This window comes from Myotis lucifugus, unplaced genomic scaffold (genome assembly GCF_000147115.1).
Source record: "Myotis lucifugus unplaced genomic scaffold, Myoluc2.0 scaffold_14, whole genome shotgun sequence".
In the NCBI taxonomy this organism is placed as follows: Eukaryota; Metazoa; Chordata; class Mammalia; order Chiroptera; family Vespertilionidae; genus Myotis; species Myotis lucifugus.
In genome coordinates, this window is record NW_005871062.1 from 9,020,945 (window position 1) to 9,043,080 (window position 22,136).

The window sequence follows — 22,136 nt, forward strand, 5'->3', positions numbered from 1 at the left end:
AATAGAGATGGGGAAATTTCCCTAGACCTTCACCAGGTAATAATTTTTGCATTCCTAGTAAACAAAAACAGGGAGACAGACACTGTTAGTTAGTAGAATATATACGTTGAGTCAATTTCCCAATAGTGGGGACACACTTTATGTCATATTCAATGTACACTTATAAAGCACCTGCCAAGTGCCAGGTATCAGGGAACAATATGAGCAAAAACAGACATAGTCCCCATAGCCAGTAGAGAGTGCAGAAGCCAGGTGTCAATAAAATAATCCCACAGATAGGCACATAACTAAGATCTGTGATAATGCTAAGAAGCAGTCTCATGGCTACCCAGGACCTCAACAAGGCCAGCCAATCAGTATGTGGCTCACAGGTGGGCCTCGCTAGCCCGGTACTCAAACCAATGGAGCAGGCACTCAGAGAGGCTCCCTCCTGACAACTGCATACAGTCATCCAATCTGCTGCCCAGATGCTGAGGTCTTATCTGGGAAGGTGAAAGCCTTCCTGCTTCAAAGTCAGTTGACTTCACTACTTTTGCAGGGCACACATGGTTCAGTTTGCCTGTGTACTGTGCCCACATGGATTTTCATCTTTGTATGGACCATTCCCTGAATCCCAAAGCAAGGGCATGGGATGCCATCCAGCCATCTGAGTCACACTCCCAGGTGGGGAACTAGAGCTCAGAGGAGACAACAAAATAATTGCAAGCACATGAGTTCATTGTTTCTCGGGCCTTCTTTTCACTTGTGTGAAACCATAACAGAAAGTGGCCTGTTGGGTTCAGGAGCTGTCCAGGGTTGTAGGTTCCCAATTTCCACATTCAATACAGATTTGACCAGAAAGACTATCATAGTGAGCAGAGTCGGCCACTCACTGCTCATTTAGGTTGAGAGAAAATAGAATTGTTCCTAGAAAGTGTGCATTTCATAGAGGTCTCTCTGCCCAAGGTCTCTCGGGGGGCTGAGATACAATAAGATGAGTGAACCCTAAAGAGCCTGCAGGGCGAGGAGGATATTTTGAGGGGGACTCCCCTCAGCTCTGAGAAGTAACCATGGCAACAGATACATCATTGCTCTTAAATGCATGCAGGCCTACTGAGAGACTTTGCTTTATTTTTTTTATAGGAAATCACAACTTTTTCATTCAGTCCTTCAAGTACCCATGTTGGAATCAACATGCCTCAAAGTAGGCATTATCTTTCCCCTCTTTACACACCCTACCCACCTCCTACAACCCACTGCCCCTCTCTACATTCTCTGCCTTGTTAATGACATCACCTGTTGCCCAAGCTAGAGACCCAGAGTCATGCATTTGCCCTGGAAGCTGGCCCAGAAGGTCCACCTTCCCTCTGCCTCCTGTCCTTAGTCTCCCAAGCCCCTATCTTTTCCCAGCTGACTCAACATCAGGCCATCGCTCTTGTGGCATCTGGCAGGGGCTGCCTGCTAGACTCTGCAGTTTAGACCAGGCATGCTCTTGCAGCTTCCAAATGAAGGCCATACAACCTGTTCTCAGATGCCTGTTTCTACAGAAATTAAGATGTTTTCTACGTAGTACTGAAATCCTGGTATCAGATGTCTCTTAGAAATGTAGAGATCATTTTATCCTCTAGATAAAGAAAGTGAGAACCAGCAAGGTGAAGTGGCTTGCCTTTGGCCAAAACCAGACTGAAATGCAAGTCTTTTAGATCACACAGGTCAGCCCTAGGTCCACTAGAGTAGGGGTTGGCAAACTTTTTCTGTAAAGGACCACATAGTAACTATTAAAATAAGCTCTGCAGGCTATATAGTCTCTGATGCAACTACTCAACTCTGTCCATTTGCGCAAAAGCAGCTGTGTACAATACATAAACAAGTGGGCATGGCTGTGTCCCAACTCGTTTATTGACACAAACAAGCAGCAGGCTGAATTTGTCTCTCGAGCTGTGGTTTGCCAATCCCTGCACTAGAACCTCTTATGGTCCACACCCAGCAGCACTGGCATTGCCTGAGAATATAAAAAAATGCAGACTCTCAAGTCCCAGGCCAGACCTCTTGCAGCAGAATCTGTGTTTCAACAAGATTCCCTGTGATACTAAAGTTTGAGAAGCACTGCCCTGGTAAGCTGGCTAATTCCCTAATAATGCCAAAAAGAAACTTTGTATTAGAAAAAGGAGCCCGGGGGAGGTTAATTGACCTATCCAAGGTCACATGAATAAATGGGTCTGACTAGAGGCTAAGTCCTAGGGTTTCAAACACAGAGTTCTTTTCTACACCAGACTACCCACCCCAGCCTCCCATTTATGGCTGGCCCTAACCCAACTGGAACTCACTGGAAATTCAAAGAAAGCAATCATTCATTCTTCTTCAGCTGACTTCTAAATCAAGAGGACTCACACTCACACTACCCCACAACCCAAAGACCTGGAGGGGCTGTCAGGGTTGAAGTGTGCCTCCAGGCTGCTCAGCATCTGCAGAAGGGAAACTTGCTCACACAGGTCCAAGCTGGAGTTAAACTCCAACTTAATTCCTGCCTTAGGAGGTTTGCTTCTCAAAATAGAACCACAGAGCCAAGGAACCTTTCATTTTTCATATGCAGAAGAAACTTCTAGCCTAGCTCTTTGGCAGGCCTGGACACTTAACATTTTTCCCTCCTGTGCTTGCCTCATCTTGGCCCACGCACCAGCCCCTGTTCCCTGGTCGCAGTTCTTCTGCTGTTTTATATGGAGCACCTCCTAAGACCCAGTCCACAGCAAAACTCCATGCTGGCCACACAAACAATACACAATAGAGCCTAGATTCAAGCCTGCCTTCAAGAACCTCCAGCAGCGCTCCAGATGCTGTAGAGAATGCAAGCAAGAGTGCCACATGGTCTAGCCCTTCAATAGTTCACAGTATACATGGAGGAAATACATGTGGAACAATCATGTTAGCACTGGTATTAGAGGCAAGCACCATGGAGCCGCAGAAATAGAGTATCATAAGAGTGTGGGAGCCCTAACCGGTTTGGCTCAGTGGATAGAGCGTCAGCCTGCAGACTGAAGGGTCCCAGGTTCGATTCAGGTCAAGGGCATGTACCTTGGTTGCGGGCACATCCCCAGTAGGGGGTGTGCAGGAGGCAGCTGATCAATGTTTCTCTCTCATTGATGTTTCTAACTCTCTATCCCTCTCCCTTCCTCTCTGTAAAAAAATCAATAAAATATATTTTTTTTAAAAAAGAGTGTGGGAGGTAAGAAAAAAAGGGGGCCCTCCTTAGGAACTCTATCCCCAGCTGCCCAGCACTGTGCCATGCACCTAGAAGTGATCAATGAATATTTGATGAATTAATGAATGAATGAATGAATGAACAAGATATACTGGTAATGTGCTGTGTGTGCAAATACTTGAAGCTGGAAAGGATTTGAAAAAACAACGAATGAGAGAAGGGGAAGATGGGCCAGGAACTAGCACACAGAAGTAGCAAAAACAAGGCCATGGAATTTATTGTCCGTGATTCTTTGAACAGGAAGAGATGAAGGGTTTTAAGCCAGGAGCAATAAAAGGTGATAGAGTGTGCAGTTTGGATTAAAGAAAGAGTAAAGGAACTTGTAGCAAGGAACCAGCTAGGAGTCTGATGCAAAAGATAGACTTACAACTCTAAGGCCTTGAACTGGGAGTCAATGGCCCAAAAAGGAAGAATGGACAAAGTCAACAGGAAGTGGGAGACATACAAAGGGGACACTGCCAAGTGGGAGATTCCTCCCTCCCCACAAAACAGCCAACAGGGCCCCAGCATCTACCTGCAAGCTCAGCCTTCTCTTGTCTGCCTCTACACCCAACCCCCTCCCCAATACCAGCAGCTCCTGTTCAGAGAATGGATGCCCTTAAACAGGGGCCTGCATCTTTTCCACCTCCCGCATGCTGCTGGCACCCATCTCTTCCCATTTTCAGGCAAATTCATTCACTATTTGTTAAGCACCTACTTGAAGTTAGCACTAGATGCTAGAAACATTTCACATTCATCATCTTACTTTAATCCCCGACAGAGAGACTTTATAATTAGAAAAATGAGGCCCAGGGCGGTTAATTGACTTGTCCAGGGCCACACTAATTGGTGGATCTGGGACTAGAGCCAAGTGCTAGAATTCCAGACATGGCATTCTTCCCATACACATCACAGTACTCTCCCCCCGCCTCCCCATTTCTGGCTGATCCTGACCCCACACCCAGAAAAAACCCCTCCTGATTGCAACTCTCCTCTGGCTTTGCCTTTCTGAGGCAGGTGGGTGTTGTGCGCATCTCTCCGAGCTGGAATGCGCATGGTCAGTGTAGATCTCTGCTGTGGGCCTTACGTGTCTCATGCCTGAGAATCCGGTTTGAGCTGAACTACAAAACCTCACCACGGATTGATTTTATTACATACACTATGCCTGAAATTGAAGCTTCTTGAGCTAAGTGAGCAAAGGAATGCCTGATAATACCCCACATTCCACTTAATAGGATTGTGTTACCAAGAATCCTGAGAGGAGTTGAGACGAGGTTCACCCCACACCAAGCTCACTTCCCCGGCTTCAGACACCCTATCACTTGAAGAGCGTTTGTCTCTGCCTTGAGTCCTCCATTCTGAGCTTATTTTTGGAGTCAGTGACATTAGAACTCCAGCTTTCCCACTTGCCAGCGTTATGATATTAGGCAAGTTCCTCCACTTCTCTGAGCTTCAAGGAGGTTGTTGCTACTGTTTTTGTTTTTTTTTTAATATTGGGATAATAGTTACTACCTGTGACAGAATTGCCAAAGGATTAAAAGCTTCTACCTTTGTAAAGCTTGAGGCCTGGCCTAGAGTCTGTACCCAGTAATAGTCATTCTCTTCACCCCTCATTGGAACCACCAGGTCAAGATTCCCTGTAGCTCTACTGTCTCCCAGGCCATACATTCTCACCCTTGGTTTTCATTAGAGGCATGACAATATCAGACCTTGATTTCAGAGCCATTTCCAAGGGATCCTGTCTTCCTGAGAAATTCCCCACCACACACTCCCTGCACACTGCTTCTCCCATGACCTTAGCATAGAGAGGTTTGGGAATCCCCTCCCCGATGTACAGAGCCTTCACCAGAACCCTGCCTCACCCGGGAAGAGAGAACCATGCAGAATGGAGGATCCCTGCCCCTCCGCTCAAGCTGGCTTTCAGGAACCAACACAATAGTCATTGTGAGCCAGCACTCTCTCAGTGTAGAGTTGTACTGAACGTTCTGTCTTCTGAGTATTGTGAGGAACGGCGAGGACTGCTGCCAACTTGCTCTTGACCCAGACACTCAGGAAATCCAGCCTCCACTGCCCTTGTTGGAGGAGCTCAGACAGACCTCAAGGATAAAATGCTCCCCATCCCAATATGGGAAAATGGAGGCCCTGAAGGGGGAAGCAACTTGCTTAAGGTCACAAAACTAGATAGCCAGAGCAGAGACCGAAATCCCTGATCCTGCCTACTAGGCCGACACATTCCCTCTCCCTTGACCCTGCATCCTCTCACCTCTTCAGAAAGCAGGGGCTCTTGCTGGTTCTCCTTTCTGCCCACTTCCATCTGGATTATCCAGAGTCCAAGACCACGTCTATGCCCTGATGTGGGTTCACAGACCCCTGGGAGCAGAAGAAACCTAAAAGCCAGGGTAATGAGGGGAGGGCACAAAAGCAACTCCCCTCAGAAGGGGTGCCCACTTGGACCAGGGCTGTCAAATCCATGCCTGAGAGATCTTCAGATCCTACTCTGCTCCTTCCTTGCTCAGCCCAGGAACGAGAAAAGGCCTGATCCTTGTGGGGTTGTGTTGCACACACAAGAGAAGAAAAGGAGCTCATTTCCAAATAAAAAGCTGAGTATCCTCCCTGCTTTTGAGTAAAGTAAGTAGAACTAGGGATATTTTACTCACCAGGAATGGCAGTCACCCTAAAATCTCAAGGTTACAGTATCTCTGCCTTCATGGAATCCCTGCCCCTCTTTTCCATGGCACTCTATTCTCCCCCCCCCCCCCCGCCTCCTCCCTCTTCCCCTAGCCATCATCCTTTCATCTCCTACAACTCCACTTCCTCCTCCTGCACTAACTTCTCTGAGTTACATTAATAACCAACTGCAGAAGGCCATGCACTTACTGTGTAGCAAATTAGAATTTCCTGAGGATGTCCCTTCCTACGAAAATATACATCACAATCACAGCAACTGTTTCTTGAGGGCCTGTGTGCGCTCTCTGTGCAGGGCAGTTGATGGCATCACTTTTGAGCCTCACAACAACCCTGCCAGGGAGCTTTTATATCCATATTTTCCAGATAAGAGACAGACTCAGAGAAGTTAAGTAACTTCTTCCAAGGAAATAGGACTAGTGAGTGCCAAGTAATAGGATTCAGACCCAAGTCTATCCCAAGCCCACAGTCTAACCTCACAGCCTGTCTCAGGAGCAGTTCTTTATGTTGTGTTTACAGAATGCCAGGGAATGAGCCCTCTTGCCTGTGTAGTTGGCTGGCCAGGGGCTGTCTGCCTCTATCCCAGTGGTTCTCAACCTTCTGGCCTTTTAAATACAGTTCCTCATGTTGTGACCCAACCATAAAATTATTTTTGTTGCTACTTCATAACTGTAATGTTGCTACTGTTATGAATCGTAATGTAAATATCTGATATGCAGGATAGTCTTAGGCTACCCCTGTGAAAGGGTCGTTCGACCGCCAAAGGGGTCGCGACCCACAGGTTGAGAACACAGGATAGAGTCTATCCTGTGCCTGAGTTAAGCTTTCTAGGGAAAGCATTGGTCAGAGACTATTCTTCAGGTTAGTTATGGGTGGTTTACCTGAGGGCCTGGTGCTTTGAGAAGCCAGGTGGGAACATGGGGGCTGGGGATCCTGTTTGGCCAGTTACAGCCTTCCTTTCTTGCTCACCTTTTGTGCCCAAGGAAACTGCAAAGACCCCTCCCCTTCAGAAGGTCAGGAAACAGTCTTTTGGGGTTCTTTCCATCTCCCTACCCTCAGGCTATTTTCAGGCTACCATGCTCCTAAGCCAGCTTTGAAGCTCTAAAGCTGAGAGCAGCCTTTCATCTATACAATCCAGACCCAGTGGGAAGCTTAGACAGGGCTGATCAGTGCATGGATTTGTTGGGCTTTGGGTGCTGAGCCGCCCGCCAAGGGCACGTGGCCCATCTCCATGGAAATTAGGAGTCGGGAGATGAGGCTGAGGTGACGCCTGCCACAGTCTTGGCAGGCCAAGTCTGAGAGAGGCCTGCCAGCTACACTCACCTGTCTAGACTGTGGGGACTGAACCTGGCCCCACCACAAGGCAGAGCTGGGCTTGATCCTTCCTTTCTGAGGAGAGTAAGAAGGTCTCATACAACCCCAGTGCATGTCAGCTTCTAAGTAGCACAGTAATAAGGCCATTACTATTGCTATTTACAAAACAGCCTCACATTCTGTAACTCTTTTTGCCCTCAAAATAATCCACAAAGTAAGTTTTATTATTGTCCCCATCATGGGGGAAATTTTGTTGCCAAAAAAATTTACACAGGGGTGGGCAAAAGTAGGTTTACAGTTGTAAGTACGCAAAACAGAGTTTATTTTTGTATTCTTATTTATTCTTGTATTATATATTTTTTCCATACAAACATCTCTCTAATCATCAGAAAGATGCAAATTAAAACCACAAGAAGATATCACCTCACACCTGTCACAATGGCTATCATCAATAAATCAATAAGTGCTGGCAAGGATGTGGAGAAAAGGGAACCTTCGTACACTGTTGGTGGGAGTGCAGTCTGGTGTAGCTACTGTGGGAAACAGTATGGAGTTTCCTCAAAAATTAAAAATGGGGCTGCCTTATGACCCAGTGATTCCACTTCTCAGGATATATCTGAAGAAACCCAATTAGAAACACTGATTAGAAAGAATATAGGCACCCCTATGTTCATAACAGCATTATTTACAATAGCCACAATTTGGAAGCACCTAAGTGCCCATCAGTAGATAAGTGGATACAAAAGCTGTGGTAACACACTGGAATACTACTTGGCTGTTAAAAAAAATAAAGAAGAAGGAAATCTTACCTTTTGCAACAACATGGATGGACCTGAAGAGTACTAAGCTAAGTGAAATAAGCCAGTCAGAGAAAGACAAATACCATATGATTTCATGTATATGTGGAATCTAATAAACAAAATAAGCAAACAAACAAAATAGAAACAGATTCAGATACAGAGAACAGACTGACAGCTGTCAGAGGGGAAGGGAGTGGAGGGCAGAGTGAAACAGGAGAAGGGATTAAACAAAACAAAAAATAAGAAGAGGAAATTTGGGCACATGGACACACCAGGAATTTGCAAATTTGCATTCACAGAGGAAAGACCATATGAAGAGGCAGCAAGGGGGTGGCCATCTGCAAACCAAGGAGAGGGGCCTCAGAGAAATCCTGCCTGCACCTTGTTCTTGGCCTTCCAGCCTGCAGAACTGGGAGAATATAAATTTGTGTTTTTAAGCCACCCAGCCTGTGGGATTTTGTTATGGCAGGCCTACGGACAGACTCAGAGAAAGCAACCTACCCTATATGGACACAGCAATTAAGCTGTTAGCCCCAAACTGAAGAACATGTGCAGAGTGTCTCAGCATTTCCTTTTACCCATATGATTCCATATTTGTCTATCAGAGGCCATTTATCAAGTAGTGATAACTTTTCTTTTGTATTTCTAATTAATCAGGCACATACCCCTACCAGTAAGAGCTCCAGATCAGCATTAGCTAATTAGTGTTATCCACTGAGTTGATATGATTCCAACCTAAAGAAATGACACCTAGCATCTCAGTTCACCTGTGCTGCTGTAACCCAGGTAGGGACAGTGCCCACAGATTTTATTATATGACACAACTACCCAAGGGTAGATGGCAGGCTTCCTCAACACTGTGGTGGGATGGTACAGAAACTCTCTGGTGCCATCACATAGGCAAGATTTCAATACCTCCATTGAGGGTTGCTAGATTTCCTGGGTGGGCCATTGCAGGCCTCAGACCTAAATCCCAGAGTGCATAGAGGGGGAAATGGGGTGGAAGTGGGATTGAGGATAGCAAGGCATCTTATTAGGCTAAGGATCTCCCACATTTCCCGAGGTCACCACAAGTGAGGAGCCCAGATCATGACACCTATATATCTTGTGTTTCCTTTGTATCTTAAATGACTGAATTTTCATTGACGTGATCCAGCAGCCAAGATAAGAATGATCATAAACATCATGCATTAAAGGAGGCAAAAACCAGACTGGGTAATCATCATGTTATATGCAGATTAAATGAGCTAATTCATGGAAAGCCTATTACCCAGTTCAATCAAGGCAAGTAGTCATTATTATCATCATCATCATTATTGATTATTAACCATTACCTTTTTCCTCTTTCAGGCCAAATCTGTCAAGGTCTTTGGCACTAAACTTATTCAGTTTATTCAACAAAAATATATTGGGAGTCTTTTATATGCCAAGGGCCAAGCTAGTTGCTATGGATGCAAAGAAATAAAATAAAAGAACAGCCCTGCCTGCAGCTCTCAGTGGATTTGGGAGAGTTAGATGACCAGAAAAATTGTCATGGTGAGACCTACCATCTAAGCACAGGAAAAGGAAGAAGCATATTGCCTGGGGTATCCCAGGAGAGAAAAGGGGAATTCTCCAGTCAGAGGGATAGCTGTGCATGGCACAGGGCCAGATAGCAAATGATCTTGCACTCTTAGCTAAGAAACTAAGACATTGTTCCTTGGACTTCCAGAGCCACCAAGGGTCTTAAGAGGAGAGTAGACAGGTCAGATGTGCCCCTTAAATATGAGAGCTCTGCCAGCTTTACCTGTCAGTTTTAAGATCCAACCCCTCCTCCTGACAGTGGGAAGAACTAAAAAAATAAAAGCAAAATGGGGCTGCTGAGATCAAAGAAGTAGGCAAATGAACAGAATCTGGAAGGAGATTAAAGGAGGAAAAACCAGACTAAGCAGGATGCCCAGTTAATCGAAAGCTCACCTGGATTTGCAGCCTCTCCATGGATGTAAGAAAGTATGAGAAACATGGAAGATTTTTTTTTGTATGTTTTAGCCCAAATATTTTTGTTTGGGGACTCTTGTATACAGCTCTAAGAAGGTAGATAGACAATTAGAGATTGTTGACAGTTGGCAGGATGAATGTGGCAGAAAAGGAAAGTGAAACTAATATATTTTTAATGTCCACTCTTTCACATACAACTCTGACATTTAATCTCATACCCAAATTTGAGATTAATATCATTATTCCTAATTCCACATTTTCAAGTGAAGAAGCTCTAGATGAAAACAATCAGGAAGTAACTTGTTGATATTCCTTTTCACTCCAACTCCTGCATGTGTTGGGGCAGTTTTATTGCCTAGAGCTCAAGTTATCAAACTTGAGTGCGCCCGAGAATCTTCTAGAGGGCTTGTTAGAACACAGAGTATTGGACACAACCCAGAGTTTCTGACTCAATGGGTCTGGGGTGGGGCCTGAGGATTTACGTTTCTAACAAGTTCCCAGGTGACGCTGCTGCTGCTGCTGCTCTGAGACCACACTGTGGAAACCACTGGCCTATGGGGATGACCCATCCAAAAACCTAGCCCAGTGGTTCCGAAACAGTGCTCCATTCTGTAATCTTAAAAAAATAAAGTGATACCTAGCTCATTCTGATTTAACTGGTGCAAGCTAGGCATCATTATTTGTAAAAACTCTCCAGGTACAGCAAGTCCTCACTTAACATATTCGATAGGTTCTGCCACTTTAAGCAAAATGACGTACTATGAAACCAGTTTCACCATAGGCAAACTGATATAAACAAGAGTTAAGTTCCTGTGGCATTTCATCAGCATTACAATGAAATGAGGTTGGCCAAAACAATATTATTTGAGGAACTGCTGTAACTCTAACAGGCAGCAAAGTTTAGGAACCACCAAACTTGCCTCACTTCTCCTTGACTCTAATCCTCATCACCACCTTCTTCTTCGGCTCCCCACTACTGGGGCCACAGGTGGAACTTCTCATGCACCGGAGCTGCTCTGCTCACAACATCTCTTTCCAACCCTCTTTCTCCCACCGGCTCAGAATACCTGGTCCTTGAACTCATCAAGTCTCTTACTGGCCTTCTCCCTTTCCATCCAGCCCTTCACATTCAGCCCCTTGTTCTTTCTTTGACCATATCTACCTGGGGAAGTTTAAGGAGGAGTACCTAAATCAAACTGCAGGCATGGAAGTCCAGGGACGTTTTTTGAAGTTGATGGCACTTGAACTGAGTTTTGATGGACAGTAAAAAGTGGAAGAGGGCATTTCAAGCAGGGGAACAGCATATGTAGTGGCACAAGGAGGGAGACGGAAGGGTTTACCTGGGAATTCCATGCTGTTGTGTATGTCTGGAGCTGGTACCTAGCCCTACAATGTCAGGAAATAAACTTCACAGGCAGCCTCTTGCCAGTTGGGAATGGGCCTTGGGCATCGAGCCAGGAAATTTACATCATCTTTACAAGTATGAAGAGCGGTTGATAGGTTTTCTCTTAAGGACTTTTAAATTATAACATTGATCATACTTATAGAAAATATGAAACACCTAGAAATGCATAAAGCAGAAAATAACAATCACCTTTAATCTAATTACCCAGAACTCACCACTGTTACAATTTTAGGGTAATTTGTCCTTTTCTTCTATGCATATTCTTACATAGTTGAGAGCAGGCTCTTTAAGTAAGTTCATATCCCTCCTTCGCACTTAACATTATAACATACATGTTTAATGTTTTTGAAATTTTGTAAATATTTTAATGGCAGCATAAAATTCTATCATATGGATACCATATAATTGATTTAACTATTTTCATACAGATAGGAATAGGGGAGAGAAGATTTCACTACAGGCATACCTCGGAGATATGGTGGGTTAAGTTCCAGACAGCCAAAGTAAAGCAAGTATTGCAATAAAGCAAGTGCAATCTTTTTGTTGGTGGAGGGTCTTGCCTTCAATTTGTTAAAAAAAAAAAAGCAATAAAGCAAAGCACAAAACAAGGTATGTCTGTGTTACAATTGATGCTACAGTGTTCACGTTTGTATGAACTTAGATTCTGTCAATGATTTCTTGTGATCAGTATTAAGAACAAAATGAATGAATCAACTGTCTGAAAGTTTCTTCCCAACAAGTTTTCTGCCAGCTTCCACTCATCACAGGTGTGAAAAACTGCACATTTCATCTTCTCTTCACAGCACTTGTGGTTATGACTGAAGGATTTGGGGTGTGGGCACAACACAAGCGGATTTGCATTTATAAAGTTGCATACTGGAGACTGAATCAAATGGAACAAATCAGAAATGTTATTGTCCTTACTGTCCCTCCTTTGCTTCCACATTTTCCCCCTTTCCATTTCCCTGTTCACCGTTTTTCTTTCCCAGAGAGTGCATATTAATTGTTCATTGCACTCAAGCACTACGTAAGGCTTTGTAACCAAGAACAGAGCTGAGAGGCCTCGCTCTATGGTCACTACAAGCTTGTGCCCAGCCCACAGACCCTTTTTTTATAGTTTTGTCAAAAAAAAATCTCTTGCCTGGTCAGTGTGGCTCAGTGGTTGAGCGTTGACCTGTGAACCAGGAGGCAGAGAGGTTCATTTCCATGCATGGGTTACGAGTTTGGTCCCTAGGGGGTGTGCAGGAGGCAGCTGATCAATGATTCTCATCATTGATATTTCTCTCTCTCCCTCTCTTTTCCTCTCTGAAATCAATTAAATTATATATTTTTAAAATCTCTGGACAGTACTTCTCCTTCAGTATAAATATCTATATATATAAAAGCCTAAGCGACCATTACAACCAAACGACCAGAACAACCAGTCGACCAGTCGCTATGACACGCACAGGAGCTGCCCCCTGTGAGCTCCCACAGGGGGAGCACTGCTCAGCCAGAAGCCAGGATCATGGCTGGCAAGCACAGCTGCAGCAGGGGGAGCCTCTCCCAACTCCACAGCAGCACTGAGATGAGCTCGAGTGGCACCCGGCCTGGCTTGGGCTCCTCCCTGGCTGCCTTGCAGCTTGGCACACTGCTATATTCCCCGAGGGGTCCTGGATTGTGGGAGGGCACAGGCCAGGCTGTGGGACCCTCCCTGCACAAATCCATGCACCAGGCCTCTAGTTTTTTTATATTCTCCAGTAAAACTCCCAAGTGGGTTTATTGCTAAATGAATTTCTCTCTTCATCCTGTGACTATCCAATACTACATATGATCATCCCTGTCCCTAGAATGTTTTTCCTCTTTCTTAACCCAGCAAATTGCCTTGGTAGTCATCCTTCAAGACCTTCCTTAAATGACCTTCCAACCTTGACCAGTCAGAATCAGTTATTCAGGCTTCCTTACTCCTATAGTTCAAGTACAGCGTTTTCTATACCTAACACTTTTCTCCCTCTTGGCTAAAAAAAAAAATCCTTCCAAACTAAAATATTTTGTACCCCACTTCTTAACAGAGTGCCTGATACTTGTTTGCTACTCAGTAACTGTTGAATGAATAAATAAGTAAGTTAATTCCTGTTTTACTAAGGTGCATAGACATTTCATCTTAAATACTAATGAGTTGATAAGTGTAAAGACAATATGGAGTTGATATGAATTGCCAAAACCACACTCTGAATCATTGGTACCTAAGGTAAAACAGACACCTGGTATACCAGATGTCCTGATCCTGGGTTCTAAGTTCTAAACATTTAATTGTTCTGTGTGCCTGGACATTGATTTGCATTCTATTCTGTTTTATTTTAAAAGAAAATTTAATTTGGGTGTAAGTATCTCTGTGCTAGAAACAGTAAAGGGAATTCAGTGATGCCAGTATTTCCAAAGTATGTTCCTAAGAAAACTACCATGGACTGTTCATAGGCATCACACAAAAGAATAGCCTTGTGGTCCCATATATTTTGGGAAACAGAGATAAATAGGTTTCTTTACCTCAGAATTTCCTGGTAGCCATTCTAGGAAGTTGAAAGAAAAATCAGTTAAGAAATGGTAAAGAGATAGAAAAGCAGTCAGTCTTCCTTCAGTGGTAGATAGGAGTCATCTAGCCCCTTTATGCTAGGGAAGATTCAGAATACAAATTCAAAGGCAGAATGGCAAAAAGTGTACTGAGAGCCTAGCTCCTACATTTATCTCCTCAGTTCCACATTTGTGCAAGCCCCTGCCCCCCACACACCCACCACGCTGATGAGATCAGCCTTCATTACTTCTCTTCTAGAGCCAAGAAGCAAGGTAATGTGTGGGAAGTGATAACTGTAAGGTAATGTGTGGGAAGTGATAACAACTCTAGAGTTAAAGCCATTCAACAGGAAAATTTGTTAAAAGACCAAGACATTGTAAAAACTGAAACACTTGAGTCCATTAAGTCCTCTGCTTCTTAGAACATCTTGTTACCAGGGAATGTTTCAAGGAGGGAAAAACATTGAACTATCCCACAGCTCTGTCAGATACCAAAGCCTGGTACAAAGAACAACATTTTATAAGATATCTGTCCCTCTGCCACTAGAAAAACTTTTTAAAAGTTCTGCTTCTCTTCCTTTCTTCTACCCCAATATAACTCCTCCACCCTCTTCACACTGTATATCTATATATACTTCTCTCCTCCCACCTTTTCCTTCTCCTCCTCTTCCTCTTCCTCCCCCTCCTCCTCCTCCTCCTCCTCCTCCTCCTCCTCCTCCTCCTCCTCCTCCTCCTCCTCCTCCTCCTTCTCCTCCTTCTTCTTCTTCTTCTTCTTCTTCTTCTTCTTCTTCTTCTTCTTCTTCTTTCTCTCTCTCTCTCTCTCTCTCTCTCTCTCTCTCTCTCTCTGTCACATAACCCATGTTGATTTCACTGACACTGTTAAAATGACACAGTAAGCTAAGATTACCAATGGTTATTTAATGCTCTTTGGTAAGAAGGGAACTAATTAAGTGACTAGAGGTTTAGACATGTGTTGTTTATTGGAAGTAAACTCCTTAAGAGAGCCTGGAGCGTTCGCCTAAGCAAACATTGCCCTTCATGACTTCTTGTTCCAAGTCCAAATGAGATGGAGACTTTAAGGAGATAGTATCTTTTCAGAGAGAGAGAGAGAGAGAGAGAGAGAGACCCGAGAAGGAGAATGGGAGTGCCATGGATGTAGAGGGGGACGCTATATACCTGTTACAGAAAGACTAAAGCAATTTGTGTTCATCAATGATTACCAGTAGGTTAGACATTAGCAATGTTGACACATTTGTGGTCAGCGCAATGGTTTGTTTAACTGTCTTCACTACAAATACATCCATCAAGAGAATGTTTTTTAAACAATAGTCTTTTAAACAAAAAAAAAGTAAAAACAAACCCAAATATCTGCTTGCCAATGCTAATAAACATTATTGCAATATATCAGGAGGTTCCTTAGAAGACAGAAGCCATCTGTTAAGTAAACAAAAAAATTAACATAGACACCATTTTTTAGTTTGTGGATATTAACAGGATGTTAGTGATTAGCTACAACCTATGAAAAAAGTGCCTTTGCTGAAGTAGGCAAAAGAATGGAAGCTTTTAAAGAGTCTGCATTTTTATTTTGTTTCTGTTTTAAATAAATAAAAGTTGTGTTGTAAAAGTGAGACTTGGGCCCAACATCAAATCTTAAGACTTCCATTGCTTTCACAATAAATTGGGCAGGCACAATCTAAGCCTTAGGAACTTGAAAAAAGAACCTCTTCCAGGTGTCAAATCAGAAGTTACTGCCACTGTGGGAGGTCGTCGATATTATGTGACTCTGAGCCTGACACTAATATTTTCTGTTCCTCTTTTTCTACTGTGGACCTAGAATAATCTGGTGTAGGTAAAATATTCTTTTCCTTGGCTCAGATTAGGCACCTGGTGTCCTGAAAGAGGTCACTGATTTCCCCAAGGATGTCCAAGGAGGTTGGCTCACCACTGGCTTACCATAGGCCAAAATTGAGGTTAATTAACCATCAGTCATCATCAGTAGGGCCAAGATGTTATTCAGACATTCAGAGAAGAGAAACTTGATCCAGCTATGAATAATGGTCTTCATCAACATTCCTTCCTATATTAATCCCAATCCAATGTCTTTTTAGCTTGAAAATAACTTCAGAAATAGCTCAGTTCATCTTTAATGTTACTCCACATCAACACCTTTTTTCACTAGAACTGGGTTTCTGTTCATGAAAAGGTACATTTAATGGCCTTTGAAGAAATTTTCTATTCAGAATGAGTATGAAAATGCTGTTTGGTGGGAGATGAAGAGATATTGACAGATCTGGGTTGGCCAAAACCTGCCTGAGGAACACAGAGATGTATATGTACTGCTTTTGCTTTTCTCACTCTGCAGACCTCAGTGACCAGCTTCTTGAAGTGGTGGGACTAGAGGGAGCCATGGAGATGGGGCAGATCTACACTGGCCTGAAGAGTGCGGGCAGGAGGCTGGCCCAGTGCTCCTCTGTCACCATCAGGTATGCTTCCACATTACCCAGCATCCTCCAAGTCTCCCGATTTGTTCCTAGATTTAAGTGCAGGAAGCATGGGGGGGGGGGGGCAGAAGCTTGATAACTTTTATAAAGAATGTCTTTCTTTGGAGACCATTTCCCAAAGTAGATATAATGCAGTCACCCAGGACATAAACTAGAGGGTCTACCACAACCAATTTGCTGTTGTCTTAGAATGAATTGATGAAATTCTCTAAGCAGGAGTATAAGACTCCTTGCCTTTTTATATTTACAAATTAAAATGTTAGCTGTATGTCGGAGGGCACACTCTGACAAAAAGCAGGCTTTCTGCTCTGCTCTTTCTTGGATAGTGGCCTTAGAAACACTATTTTCTATATGCCTTTGTAGAGCTAAACCATCAACATCAGGAAACCCATTATAATTGACTAAGAGGATGATGGTTCTTCAAGGTATGGACCATCAGGTCAGCCACTGCAGGCGCCTAGAAGAGAAGGAGTCGAAAGGAGGGGATCCTGTGATTTGGATTGCTTCTGTTTAATCAGTGCAACTAATCAGCTTCTTCTCCACCTGATTATTTCAGAAGTCTTTGTTCCTTTCCTTTTTCCATTCAATTTCTGCAGATAAAATCTATTAGTGTGCCTTGGGGACCTCCTAGAGGGGACCACAGCATGCAGGTTTCCCAAAGATATTTGACCACAGAATCCTTTTCTCCAAGAACCTCTTGGGCAAGTGTCCTCAGAGCACATTTATGGAAACCCTGCTCTTGACACTCCCTGTATGCCTCCGAATGGTCCCCTGAAATTGTTCCTTGATGTCTCTTAGCTGAAGGTCTATCTCACGAACCTCTTTTCTTCATTCTGTCCCTGTGTCTTCTCTGTCTTTTCTGTTATTTCCCCAAAGCTTTGCTCCTCTTTCTCTCTGGGCTGTTGCTGTGCTGGGTCCTCTGCTTTCCAGATAAATCTCTTCCTTCCCTGTCCAGTCACCATGACTCTAGTATTGGGTAGGTCCAATCAGCACATCTAAGCTATAACTTATGTAGACCACAAAGAATGTAACATCTTAATCCTGGAAGAATTTTTAAAAATCCATGTAAAAGAAGGAAGAATTTCTCTTTATATTCAGTAGACTATTTCGAGATAGAAACAGAGTGGGTGAGCCAGGAGCTCCATCCTCCTGGGCATTTTCCAGATTCTCTCCTCAGTCCCCAAAACAAAAATCCACTCTCTCCTCTTATTACTTGTTTGACTATTAGGTTTATTGTTGTTCTTGTTGTTGTTTTAAATATCCCCAGGGTCAGTCAGAGAATGATCAAATTAAAACACAACTTGCCTCCCACATTTTATAGTTTCAAAAACAGGGCAGTTGTCAGGTGAGGACTTCCTGTCCAGTGGGTAGCAACTGTTCCCTGCTCACCCAGACCAGAGACCTCTGGGAGGACCTGCCTTTTCTCCCAAAGGTGAGGTAGTATGAATTCACAACTCTTTAACAGAAGAAAGATCGGAGACCTCGTCTCTCTCCTTTTGACAATCCACTTGCCAGAGAAGCTTTGTCCCAAACAAAAAAGCAACACTGTCTCCTCTCCTCTCTTCCTGCCAATGGGGACAATGTTCCCAATGACCCCATTTCCCAGTTCGTGCAACCAGATAAAAGAGGGGGTGGTTAGGATCAGAGGCAAGGCAAGACACACTCATATCTGACCTGTACCTTGTACAAGTTGGAGACATTTATATCATTGACACAATGCAACTTCTCACTCAACATAGAAACCAGGCCTTTTCCCATTTCATAACCTTTCCCATTTCAGTGAAGTTTTTGGCACCATCTGCAAGCCCTCTGCCTGATTGTTTGAGGGTCTGTTCAGCAGTTATGCTGCTATGCTTGTTAGCCACTGATCCCCAGGCTTCTGTGGACTTCACTGCTCACCCAGGGCAGTGTTTCTCAAAGTAGGGTCTGAAGACCAAAACAACAAAATCACCCATAGTACTCATCAAAATGCAATCTCCTGGACCTGGAAAGTCAATATCCTTGACGTGGGCCTGGGAATTTTTTTTAATAACCCCCACTCCCCAAGACAGTCTTAGAGAACCACTCCTATGTGGGCAGATAAGGACTTCCCACTTCAGTTTCCCTGGCGGGGACAACCCTGATTCTCTGACTCTAAGAAGCTCACTGTGTTATCTTGGTTCTCCGGGGTTCCAGGACAAACAAGCTGCTGCCGATGCAAGTGGATGGAGAGCCCTGGATGCAGCCACCTTGCACGGTAAGTTTTCCTGGTCTTTGAGGTGAGGATGAGAAGCTTTATTTGGGGTCTTTTGGGAGCACTGACCTAATATGAAATCACTGAATCTCAGAGTTGCACAGGCTTTGAGAAATCATCCTCTCTTTCACTTTGTTCATCCATCCATTCATTTACCTGCCAAGCTTTTATTGAATACCTGCTATGTTTCAGCACTTGTGAGGCATCAGTTCCAAAACTCATGAATGAAAGCTCACGATTCTTCTGAGACTCGTTTATACTATCCTTGAGAGCCTCAGCTTGAATCATTCCAGTGGCAGGGAATTTACCGCATCAAAAGAAAGACTGTTCTGCTGATGAACAAATCTAATTGTTAGAAAGTGCTTCTTTATGTTGAAGTCAAATCTGCACACTTAACCTAGAACTTTCAACAAGTCACCCATGGGAGCTCCTGCGGGGGGAATTCCCATAGTGCATGGACACATTCATCATGAGTTCACCACAGCTGTGAGGACCTATATGAGAACTCCACTGAAAGAGTAACCACATGAGTTATCTATTTTGGTTATGGTGTTCACCTAGCACTTAACACTGAGCCTGGTTTTCTAATAGTTGTGCAATAATGTTTATTGAACAGTGAACAAAGAACTGAACAATTGAACAAACAAAAACAAAGGGGACATCTTCATTCCCTTTATACTATGTTAGCTCTCCACTTAGCTATAGGAGCCAGGCAGCCTTTCTCTTAGTTTCTTCTCTGCTGAAACCCAGCTAGAAACTCTATGGTGAAGAGAAACCACTGTCTTGGTGTTCAGGAACCAGGGTCTTCATGAGATACTACATTAATAATATTCTCTATACTATCATGAGACAAATCTCAAAAGACAAAAGTAATATTTCTAAGCTTTCTCACTCTGGTAAATATTCAGATGCCTCAATAACCTGATGTTTTGAGCCCGTCGGAACATCAAGTGGTATTCCACTAGAAAAAGGGTTTTCATGAGATTTCATGCATCACAGCACAAAAGAACTTTTGATAAAAACTGAATACAGTTAAATTAAAATGAAGTTTTAAAAAACTGTTAAATACAGTTATACAAATAAATGCAAATGGATCATTCTTTGCAAGAGAAGATACATAATGGAAGCATTAGTAACATGGATCCCAAACCTAAAGTTCTATTAAACAATGCTGAAAGCATTTGAGACATTGTTGAAGGAATAATAAAGATATGTTAAATTTTTCATTGTATTTTTTCATTTTGGCAATTTAAAAGAGTTTCTCAGAAGAAACTTTTAATAACTAAATAATCCTTTAGTGAAACTAAAAACAGGGCACACACTTTCAAATCTGGGAGAATTTAAAATTTATGAACCTTATCAATGTAACAAAAACAGAAAGCAAATAATAAGCAAACATTAAAAATTTTTTTGAAGTATGATGAAAGAGGTTGAGACTAAATACATCAATAATGACAAAAAATATATGTTAAAGTCTCCTAACAAAAGGGGATTAGAAATTAAAATGTAATGTTATGCTTTATAAGAGATATACCTAAAACAAAAGTATATATTTGTCATATCCTTTTTTAGGCATAGAGAAATTAAAAGTAATAAATGTATTGTTAATTATATTAATTTTAGACAAACTAACTTGCCAACATGCCAAAAACACAAAATAGAGTAAAGAAGGTCACTTTTATTTGATAAAAAGTAGAGTCAAGTAGGAGAAATAATGTAATGGTCATAAAATTTTAGGTATCTAATAATAGAATCAAAATATATAATGTGAGAAATAGTATCAATATATATACTGAAGAAAAAAATGACAGATAAGAAAAAACTGACAGAAAGACCAATATTGAGAGGCTTTAAAATATGTTTTTGCCTTAAAAAAAATAAATAAATAAGTGACATAAAACTTGGATAAAATAACTTGATAACCTATAAACAAATTAAATATCTTTATTTTTTCAAGAACCCACAGAATATTTACTAAAATAGATCATAAAGAAATTTACCAAAAAATCTATATAAAATTCAGAAACAGAAATTATAAAGTTTATTTTATTTAACTACAAAGCAATAAAACTAGAAATTAATAATAGAAGATTAAATAAATAAGCAAACAAAATTTAAAATTAATAATAGAAGATTAAATAAATAAGCAAACAAAATTTAATTATTCAATGATTTTAAATTTTTCTACAGAACAGTAGATTCAAGAGATTAAAACCATCATTATTGACTTAGAAAAATAAAAATAAAGGCTCTCATTCAAAACTTATAGAATATAGCTTAAACCATATTTGAAGGCATGTTCAGAGACCCATATACATCTATCATTCAAAAGAGGGGGGGAAAAAGTAATGAATCATTCCAAAATTATAAGAATAAAACAAAATAGGAGAGGCAGAAGGAAGAAAATAATAAAAATAAAATAGAAATTAAATAATTTAAAAACAGGAAAATCTAAAACTAGTTCTTTAAACATGTCAAATATTTGAAAACCTAATTTCAAAAAGAGAAAACCAATGATCATAGTTATTAAAATGTAAAAATATATAATAATTGCAATAAAAATATAAATGCAGTAATGGTTTTATTTAATTACTAGAGGCCTGATGCACAAAATTCGTGCAAGGGGCACGGTCCTCGCAGCCCCAGCTTTGTCTGGAAGGACGTTCAGCTGTCTGGTCTAATTAGCATATTACCCTTTTATTATTACAGATAACACATTACATAATATGAGAGATATAAAAATAGATGAAGACTTAAAGATTTAACAAATATTTTTTTAAAAGGTTTGAATTTAGAAACTTGTTTCTAAATAGAGATGCCAAACAAAATCTTATTGCAATTGTTTTTTAACTTTAAAAAAAAAACCAATGCAATAGTGAAGGCATTTAATGAAAGAACTATGAGGAAGGGCTTCCCACAAGATATTAAAACAGCTATAAAGCCACTGTAGTTGGCACAATATTGTATAGATAAATCAACTGTACAGAAGAGGCCCTAAGAAACCCTAGTACATAAAAACTAATGAAGAAAAAAAAAAGGAAGATCATAAACTAATTTAAAGGCAATGAACTGTTTAACATATACTAGCCAAAAAATTGCCTGACTGGGAAAATGTCATTATATATCAACTTCTCAACTCTATACTCCAGAAACAAAACAGAAAAACTCTAATTCTATTAAAGAATTAAATGTTACTAGCTGGGGGGAAATATAGGTGACTATCATCACACTGTGAGCAAGGACTTTTTAAAGAGGAAAACGTGACATATTGGACTATTAACAAGTTTAAGACTCTACAAGTCAAGAATCAATATAGATCTTTAAAAGGCTAAAGACAAGATGTTTCCAATAGCTATCTCAATGAGCAGGTTAATTCTCATAATGTATAATGATCTCTTAGAAACCAGCAGGAGAAAATACTAGGAATGCAGTTGTGAACAGACAATTCACAGAA

At 41.8% G+C, this 22,136-nt stretch overlaps 1 protein-coding gene across 3 annotated transcripts in view; it reads left to right on the top strand.

Annotated features, from left to right (window-relative positions):
* The window catches only part of DGKG (diacylglycerol kinase gamma), a 153,834-nt gene that overhangs the window by 126,639 nt on the left and 5,059 nt on the right, over positions 1 to 22,136 (top strand). For all 3 annotated transcript variants that reach the window (XM_023750483.1, XM_023750484.1, XM_023750485.1), the window contains 2 exons: positions 16,311 to 16,431; positions 18,625 to 18,685. In XM_023750483.1, coding sequence (XP_023606251.1) covers positions 16,311 to 16,431; positions 18,625 to 18,685 — 182 coding nt within the window. The remainder of the gene's footprint in view (positions 1 to 16,310; positions 16,432 to 18,624; positions 18,686 to 22,136) is intronic.